This window comes from Hibiscus syriacus, unplaced genomic scaffold, assembly GCF_006381635.1.
Source record: "Hibiscus syriacus cultivar Baekdansim isolate YM2019G1 unplaced genomic scaffold, ASM638163v2 tig00016066_pilon, whole genome shotgun sequence".
NCBI classification, from domain to species: Eukaryota; Viridiplantae; Streptophyta; class Magnoliopsida; order Malvales; family Malvaceae; genus Hibiscus; species Hibiscus syriacus.
In genome coordinates, this window is record NW_024062381.1 from 666,309 (window position 1) to 676,585 (window position 10,277).

At 35.9% G+C, this 10,277-nt stretch overlaps 1 protein-coding gene across 1 annotated transcript; it reads left to right on the plus strand.

Annotated features, from left to right (window-relative positions):
• Positions 1 to 1,191: 1,191 nt before the first annotated feature.
• LOC120208239 (MLO-like protein 1) lies at positions 1,192 to 4,370 on the plus strand. The gene is made up of 12 exons (XM_039207557.1): positions 1,192 to 1,395; positions 1,511 to 1,755; positions 2,023 to 2,068; positions 2,321 to 2,415; positions 2,765 to 2,839; positions 2,945 to 3,033; positions 3,128 to 3,177; positions 3,305 to 3,345; positions 3,563 to 3,772; positions 3,866 to 3,933; positions 4,007 to 4,067; positions 4,149 to 4,370. Exons 1-12 carry the CDS (start codon positions 1,215 to 1,217, stop codon positions 4,368 to 4,370), a joined length of 1,383 nt encoding a protein of 460 aa, XP_039063488.1. The 5' UTR covers positions 1,192 to 1,214.
• The last annotated feature ends 5,907 nt before the right edge of the window (positions 4,371 to 10,277 follow it).

The following is a 10,277-nucleotide window of genomic DNA, read 5'->3' on the forward strand; positions in this document are numbered from 1 at the left end:
ATCTCTTTTAGTGGGAAGGCATTTTTGAAGCCACTTTTCCATGATAGGATGACTTACTTTTTGTCCTTTTTTTTAATCATAGTTTTGGATATTTTTAAATTAATTTAATTTATTTAAAATTATTGTTATTTGGTGTGAATGATAAGTGGCGATGATGATGATAAAAGAGAATGAAAATTGGTTAGTAGGGATTAAATTGGTAGAAAATTAAAAATATTGAAGATTAATTTTTTCAAATTATGATCAAATTAAAATAGTTAAATTTGTTAATATGATAATTTTATTAATTGTTACTTATTTATCATAAAACTTTTAGCAGAAAAGAATCAACTTATTAGTTTTTTTAAAAAGAAGAATAATCATTTTGTAACTTTACATAATCATAGGACTCGATAAAAAATATCCTATAATCAAGGGCTAATCGTATATTTTACCCGAAAAAACGTGTGAAAGGCACTAAGAACATGGTTTCTTAATAAATTCTCAATTTTGTATTGTGGTTGAAATAAACAATCTAATGTTGATTTTGTATTTGAAAACTTAGCCTAAATGAATGGACCTGGAGAACATGAAGTAAATCTATAACCACAGAATTGGACTTAACATATTTTATGACTACTGTTTCAATACGTACCAAAATTTTAACATTTGAGAAACATATTACCTAAAATGATCAAACTAAAACACAAGGACTAAATCCTAACTTTTGTATGGTACATGAACTAATAGAAGAATTTGATTATTTTAATCATTTATTGTTCTACAATAAGATGTATTTAATTAAATTGGTGTAAATCGATCCGTAGTACTAACTAAATCATAACTAATTTTGACAGAATATAGTTTCAGTGAAGGCATTACCTTTTTTTAGCTTTTCTTGCCCCCTTCCTACTTTCAAGTTCAGTACGACTAACAAACTTCCTGCAGAAACTTTAATTCTCATTCATACAAATTTATAACCACATCCCATGTTCATACATTATAGTTACATAATTAAGCATCCCATAGAACAAATCTCCCACTGTTTGTTTTTGTGAAACGAACAAATCAACACAAAAAGGAAAACCAATATTTTTATTGTAATGCATGTTTAAAAAGGGCGGTAGATAATTGAAAGTGAAGCAAAATATTGGTTTGGCCTTTGGGTATTGTTTGCCTGAGAACCAAAGCCATCGGATAGTGATAAAAGGAAGAAGCTTTTGGAGAGAGAAATAATGGGAGGAGAAGACGATGAGGGATCGTTGGAGTACACTCCAACATGGGTCATAGCAGTAGTTTGTTTTGTGATTATTGCCATTTCCTTTGCTATGGAACGTTTGCTTCATCATTTAGGGGATGCTTTGAAAGAGAAACAACAGAAACCACTCTACGAGGCTCTTTTGAAAGTCAAAGAAGGTAACCTTTTTTTTTTTGAAAAAAAATGTGTTTCCATTGGTAAATTCTTTTGTAGTTTCCGGAATTGTAACCTTGAAACGTAGGATTTTTGGGGTATTTTTGTTTTTGTTGGCAGAGTTGATGCTCTTGGGGTTTATCTCACTGTTGTTGACTGCATTTCAGAGTGCAATTTCTAAAATTTGCATGTCAAAGGATCTACGTAAAGACATGCTTCCTTGTAGAGTTAACCACGATGATGATGGTGAGGCCCGCCATAATGGTTCGAAACTGGGAATCTATTTTGCTTCCACCGTGTCTGATGGCACCCGACGCCTACTCAGCGCAGATTCGTCGAATGCGGCCAGATACTGCAGTTCCCAGGTAATTCTAATATATAAACATGACCAAATAAAATGTCTTTTTACTGTTTCATGTTTGAGTTTGCCTAGGGTTGTCTCTTTACTTGCTGAAATGAGGAAAAACAAATCTTTTGTCATCGGTTACATAGGAATTCATGGTGAGACAGAGTACTATTATGGTTTAGGATCACATGTACGGCCTTTCTTATTTAATACATTACTGCAACGCCACACTTTGATTGATGTACTCTTAATCTCTTATCATTTCCATATGTTTTATGTTCTTTAGAATAAAGTACCATTGATGTCGCTTTCGGTGCACATTAGGAATGCCGGTCACTACTTATCTATGTTGGTCCAACTTGTAATATTCTTCTCTTGAAGTACCCATTTCCAACATATTTTCGAACATGGATATCGATCTACTGTGTTAAGACTCGTGCTTCTGTACGATGTTCACATCCATGTGTCTTGAGTAATATAGCTTATGATAGACTATTCAATATATATCTGCTTTAAAGTGGTCTGCTGGTTCCTTCACTTTTTCTTACTTTGGTGTTTCTGATTTATACATTGTGTTATTGCAGAATTAGAGAAAAAATTCATTCATGTCCAGCAGCATGACTTTATCAAACATCGTTTCCAGGGTTTCGGTAAACGTTCAGTTCCTCTCAGGTGGTTGGTAAGTTGCTATTTCATCTATGATACATTATTTTTACCATTAACATCTATAACGACTGAATCTAGTATGAAAGAGGTAGACCTTGAAATTCCTTCTATGTTACTTAGATTCGGGTGTGTTCAATTTTTCCCAAGTTTTTCCACGTCTTTGGAGGGTCCTTGAAAGACCATATTCAATACCCCTGCCCGAAAATATGAACATATTCGTGTCTGGCACTCAAATCCTGAGTAACATAGAAGAAAACTGTATTACAGTAAGAAGTGATGCTTTTGTCTTGAAGTTTCTAGTTCTGATCTGGTCTCACGAGTTTTGTATGCTTCGCTAACAATGACTCTAATCTTCTTCCTAGTATTCGTTTTTCAAGCAATTTCATGCATCTGTTACCAAATCCGATTACGAGGCACTAAGGCTAGGTTTCATCATGGTAAGCTATCTGTGGAAAACTGGTTTCTCTCGAACAACTTTCTTGCGATCATGTTGTCATTCCTTGACGTAGTCAGTCATCAATACTTGTCATTTATATTTGCAGACCCATTGCAAAGGGAATCCTAAGTTTAATTTTCATAAATATATGATTCGAGCTTTGGAAGATGATTTTAAGGAAGTTGTTGGTATAAGGCAAGTCGTATTTGAGAGTATATTTCTGAAGATTTATGTCTCGTGGCCTCTTTTTGACTTCAAATTGTGCTTAGTTTCTTTTGCTTTTCTGCAGTTGGTATCTCTGGGCATTCGTGATCATCTTTTTGTTGCTGAATGTTAACGGTATGGAATATCGATTGCCGTGGATCATTATGTTTCGCTTCACTGGCATGTAATAGATGTTATTTGTTGAGATTACCAAGCATTAAAGCTCCATGATGATGGATTTTTTCTCCATTTTCTTCTGCAGGATTGTATACATATTTCTGGATAGCTTTCATTCCTTTCATTGTGAGTAGTTTCATTAGTTTCTTAAACATAAATGCACCGAAGTAAATACATCCATTTACATAAAAGCAGGACTGGATGTTTAATGTAAAATTGAAGAGACTAAAAGTCACTCGAAACGATCGATTCATGTTCTTGTAAATCTTCCTATATCTAGCACGTATTCGGAACTGGATACGGGATATGATCCTTTTTTTCCTCGACATGTTTGTTTTGCTAGCTTCTACTTACTGTGGGGACCAAGCTCGAGCATGTGATTACCAGTTTGGCTCATGATGTTGCTGAGAAACATGTAGCCATTGAAGGGGAATTAGTGGTAAGACCATCGGATGAGCTCTTTTGGTTCGACAATCCTCATCTGGTTCTCAGGTTGATCCATTTTATCCTCTTCCAAAATGCTTTCGAGATTGCGTTTTTCTTCTGGATTTGGGTAAGCTTAAATTTTTGGGTCACAATTCTGCAATATGAACTGCAGTGTAAGTAATCCGGATGAACATAACGAAATCTTCTTCATCATATGTAGGTTCAATTCGGGTTCGAATCGTGCCTAATTGATAAACTTTATTATATCCTTCCAAAGCTTACTATAGGGTAAAAATCAGTGACAGTTTCCTTTAATTTGTGCATTTGTTCCAAACCTTTGATCTTCTGTTGGTTCCCACAGGATGTTCGTTCAAGTAGTCTGTAGTTACAGTACCCTGCCACTTTATGCCATTGTCGCACAGGTTAGTCGAGTATCTGATATGTTTATTTGAGTTTTCGTAATCCGAACTCCGGTTTACCTTTTTTTTTTTACTGAATTGAAGATGGGAAGTTCATTCAACAAGGCAATATTTGATGACCATGTGCAAGCGAGTCTTCTTGGTTGGGCAAAGAAGGTGAAGAAGAAGCAGGCCCTGAAGCTTGCGACTCAGGCAAAGCCCTCGGAACGCCCTTTCATGTCAATGCAGATGAAGGATGACGCTAAATCCGAAGCTTCTACCGCAAAGGAGGATGATCCCGAGAAGGGTTCCGATGAAGCGTGTTAAGAATGCAGCAAAGAAAGAATAATACTTGCATATTGATTGTTAAGTTGTACATAAAATACAAGACTTCTGCTGTTTATATACAACTTCTAATATCAAATACAAATACAAGCCTAACAGATTTCACAACTGATGCTAACAACCTTAACTACCACTAACAACTTCAAGAAGCTGCTAACTATTTTACTAACAACACCATGCACACGTGGCAGTAAGCAGCATGTTGATGACTCATCATGCTAACATTCCCTCTACTTCTTATTCTGCTCTTCTGATCTTGAACATGCTTGTACTCCAATCTTCTCTCGAAAAACTTCAAATGTTAATTTAGCCAATGGTTTAGTAAAACTATCAGCCACTTGATGAGCTGCAGGCACATAGTTCATACACAATTGTTGAGCAGCCACTTTCTCATAGATAAAATGCACATCAAGGTCAACATGTTTCGATTGAACATGATAAACCAGATTGGCACCGCTCCTGCATTATCACACCAGATCACTGATTTTCCATGCTGCTTCAACCCGAGCTCAGCTAACAGAGTACTTACCCATGTAACTTCAGCAGTAGCATCAGCTAGGCTTTTATACTCAGCCTCCATCGTGAACGTGAGATAGATTTTTGTTTCTTTGAGCTCCATGCAACCAAATGATTATCAAGAAACACTCCATATCCTGAGATTGATCGATGATCAGTGACATTTACACCCTCAGCATCAGCAAATGCTGAGACTGTAAATCTCGACTTAGATGGCAGAAACATCAAACCATACTCCACAGTTCCTGCAAGATACCTCAAAATGCGTTTCACTACTACTAGACGACTTTCACGAGGCGCGTGCATAAACTGAGCAACCTTTCCGACACTGAAAGCAAGCTCAGGCCTGGTATGACAAACATATAATAATGATCCAACAATGGATCGATACATAGTATAATCAACTAGTAATTCATCATCCTCATATAACTTAGGTGCAAGAATCATAGACGTTGCACACGATGAAGCATTCCTCATGCCAACCTTTTCTAAAAACTCCAAGATAAACTTCTTTTGACTGAGCATCAAAGAGCCATTTCTCTGTTTTACTTCAATTCCCAAGAAATAGCTAAGGGACCCCAAATCTTTAAGAGAGAAAGTGTATTGCAGCATGCATACAATATTGGCAATCACAGAAGTTGATGAACCTATAATGACTATGTCATGCACATAAACCATAAGATAAACATGTTCAACACCCGTGTTTGTAAAAAATAATGAAGTGTCAGCTCGAGATACTTGAAATCCAATTTGCAGCAACACATCTTTTTAATTTGGCATGCCAATTATGGGGAGCTTGCTTCAATCCATATAATGCTTTCTGTAATTAACATACAAGAGGCATACCATCAGTTGTTGTCTCCTTGAATCCTGGTGGTTGTTTCATAAACATCGCTTCTTTCAAGTCTCCATTAAGAAAGGCATTGTTGATATCAACATGCCTCAATTCAAGTTATTGGCCACTGTAATAAACAAGATAACATTAAGAGTTGTAAATTTTACAACAGGACTGAATGTGTCAAGATAGTCTTGCCCAGGCACTTGAGAGAATCCTTTTGCAACCAGTCATGCCTTGTATCTGTGAACTGAGCCATCTGGATTACGTTTCACTTTAAATAGAAACTTACAACCTACTACAACACATCGTGGAGAAAGCTTAACAAGTGTCCAAGTTCCATTTCTCTTAAGAGCATCAAACTCTTCCTGGACTGCAGCAGCCCACTTTGGAGACTGTAATGCTTCATTAACAGTTGAGGGAACATCTTCATCAAAGTGATTTGAGTAAGCTTTAGGCTTAAAAATACCACACTTGCCTCTTGTGAGCATAGGGTGGCTATTCATACGTGGCACATCAACAACAGGAGAGGCTTCTGTATTGACACTAGTTTGACCAACAATATTGTTAGGTGCAGCTAGGTTAGAAGGCACTTCCACAACTTCTTCTTCATGATCATCTTCGAAACTAGGTTCAACAGTTGCTTCAGTAGATACAACCACACTCGAAGATTCACCTGCAGCTTCTTCCATACAAAAATCCTCCATGTTATAAGGTAATGATGATCCTGACTCAATATTACCTTGAATATCAGAATGAACCAGTATCCCAACCCAGATACGAGTCAGAACACAACTCATTACACATTGACTTTTAAAACACAACTCATTTACAACGAAAAATATATAATAAAATACTTGAAACTATATTACGAAAAATATAATAATATACATATGGTAATATAAGTTTACCAAATATTCAGAGCATACACAACTTAACTCTTTAATTACATGCCAACATCCATTTTCATAACAAAATGACCTACTGATTAAGTTGCTTCTGATCTGATAGTTACAGGAGTAATGTTGTCCAACTGCTTAACCTCGATCGTCTACTTATCGGATCCTACGTGTGAAACACTCACACGCTAAGTCATCGACTTAGTGAGGAAATAATATAATAATAATAATATCAATAAATATAAGTAATTGCCAAAATAAGAGGGGTTACAGTAATAAGATGTATGTAAACAATGCAATAACAAAAACCATGTTTCTTACACATATACTTATCAAATTCACATTCATAATTCACCTTAGTAAGTTCATTAGCCCATGGTACCATTTGGAGAACCTAAGGTATGTGAGTATTGTGAGGTTGTGCACTATGCTGTCACCACAGCTCATATAATTGCACCTAAGTGCCACGTAAAATTGAACCGGAGTGTCGCGTAGAATTGCACCGTAGTGCCATATAATAATGTCCATAAGGACCACATATCATTCCTTAAGAATCATATACATATGCCAAGGATCAAGTATATGTCTCACCAGACTTCACACATGTTCCAAAGAATACATATATGTCTCGAAGGACCACATAACATTTAAGAATCATATACATATACCAAGGATCAAGTATGTGTCTCACAGACCTCACACATGTTCCAAAGAATACATATATGTCCCGAAGGACCACATATCATTCCTTAAGAATCATACATATGCCAAGGTTCAAGTATGGTCTCACCAGACTTCACACATGTTCCAAAGAATACATATATGTCCCGAAGGACCACATAGACCTCTACCCTTGGCATGCCAACTATACTTATAGTTCTCATTTACATAACATGGGCTTTCACAATTTATCTAATTCATATCACGTAGACATATTATTTCCATACCTTTATCATATAACTCATATAACTTTTCTTTCATATTCATGTCCCATAATGCATATGGTATGGATTCATGTCATATATCATCATATGAACTACGATCAGTATCAAAATATTGAATCTAGACTTATCACAAGTCTAGAACTGAATAAATACATATTCATGTTATGCATATGCACTCACCTAGATTTCTTTGTTTTTCCCTCGATGATCCTACTTGTCGATGGTTCCGGAACTCGATTAGGCTCAATATCTACATAAGCAAAATTTTCAAGATGATTATCAGATGCCTAAGTCTTGAAATTAACCTCTAATAGCCTACTAATTTAAGAAATTGATAGTTTAGTCTCTTTTTCTTTTCTCTTTTTTTTTATTATGGGGGAATCGGTTCCCCTGGGGGTATCGATTCCCCTCTAGCGTTCTGGAAATTCATATTCGTTTGAGGGGGTATTGATTCCCCTTGAATTGGTATCGATTCCCTAGCCCAGAAATCCTATTTTGAGCTCGAAAATCACTTCATTTCAGCTTAAACCTTCATATTTCACTTTTTTTAATATTCCTAACTTCCATATACATATTTAAATCATTTCTATTCCATAATCACTTCTTTAAACCAAAATTCCATCATTTACATGGCATTCAAGAATCACACTAAATTTTCAAGGTGTTCTAATTCTAATTCTAACACTTCATATCCCTTAATTAACTTGATGACAAGTCAAATCTCACTTCCAATTCTTATTATGAACTCTAATCTAAGATTCACTTTTCTACTTCCTTTCTTTAATTCTTCATATACTTCTCCTCTTGAGGTTTTAAAAACAATTTAAACTTCCTTTAAGCTTAACTATTGCCTAATGGTCATGAATCAACCATAAATTCATCAAGAAATTCACTAACAAGAAAATCTTACCTTAGCTTGGGTCTCACGTATGAAGAAGAAAAAAAGAAGATGACTCTGGAAGCTTGTTTTAATTTCCTACTCTTCCACATGCTTAATATAATACTAACCCCAAAATTATATTGTTATAAAACGACCATTTTGTCCTTCTAATCTTCCTTCTTTATAATTAATCCTACACAAAATAACTCAAATAAGTCATTGAACTCTTCCATCATTCTACTTAAATCACCAAATGCTGAAACTTTACAAATTGATCACTAACCCGGCATGGAGGATGTTACAAATCTCCCTCCCTTAAGAAAATTCGTCCTCGAATTTTCAATAAGAAAAGAGATGGGGATACTGATTCCTCATATCCTCTCACGCTCCCATGTTGCTTCCTTTACTTTGTGATTCTTCCATAAAACTTTAACCAATAGAATAGTCTTGTTCCTCAATTGCTTAACCTCATGAGCTAAAATTTGAATCGGTTCTCCTCATAAGTCAAGTCCAGTTGTACCTCGATCTCTTCTGGGTTTATGATATGGGAGGGATCCGATCGATATCTCCAAAGCATTGAGACATGAAATACATTGTGAATCTTTTCCATTTCTGGTGGTAAAGTCAATTGGTATGCTATGGGTCCCACTCTTTTTACAATTCATATGGTCCAATAAACCGGGGACTTAACTTTCCTTTCCGACCGAACCTCAACACATTCTTCCATGGAGATACCTTTAAAAACACTTTATCCCAACTTCAAATTCAATCTCCTTTCTTTTAAGATCAGAATAGGACTTTTGTCGATCAGAGGCCACTTTGAGGTTATGCTGAATTTCTCGAACTTTCTGTTCTACATCTTGAATTAACTCCGGACAAGAACACTTCGATCTTGAGTTCATACCAATTTAATGGAGTACGATATTTCTTCCATATAATGCTTCATATGGGACATTTATACTAGACTGATAACTATTATTGTAAGCGAACTCTGCCAGCGGTAAATACTTTTCCCATGATCCTTTGAATTCCATTACGCATGCTCTCAACATATCTTCCAATATCTGAATAGTTCTCTCTGATTGCCCATCAGTCTGAGGATGAAAAGTCGTACTAAAGTTTAAACGAGTCCCCAACGCTCCATGCAAAGATTTCCAGAATCTAGAAGTGAATCGAGGGTCTCGATCAGAGACTATGGAAACAGACATCCATGCAATCTAATAACTTCTCTAATATACAGCTCTGCATACTTTTCCATAGAGAAATCCGTTCTAACCGGAAGGAAATGCGCTGACTTAGTTAATGATCAACAATTACCCAGATTGATTCTCTTTTGTTCGGAGTCAAGGGTAACCCGAAACAAATCCATCGTAACATTTTCCCATTTCCATTGAGGAATGAAAAGCGGTTGCAATAATCCTGACGGAACTTGATGCTCGGCTTTGACTTGTTGACATATCAAACACTTAGACACAAATTCGGTGATGCTTCATTTCATCCTGACCACCAAAATCGATCCTTCAAATCCATATACATCTTGGTTCCACCCGGGTGCATCGTTAACGGACTGCAATAAGCCTCTGTTAATATTTCTTTCTTCAAGTAGTCATTGTCGAGTATTACATTCTTCCTTTACAATATATTTCCATCTGACTTAATCTCAAAGTCTTTAATCTCTTTGTTCTTTACTTTCTCAATTCTTTTCAAACACATTTCTCTTTACTTTGCAATTCTCCTATTCGTTCCAACCATGCTGGTTTAAGGGTTAATTCTGCACAAAGACCACGTCCCGTTAAAGATAATCTTGCATCTAGC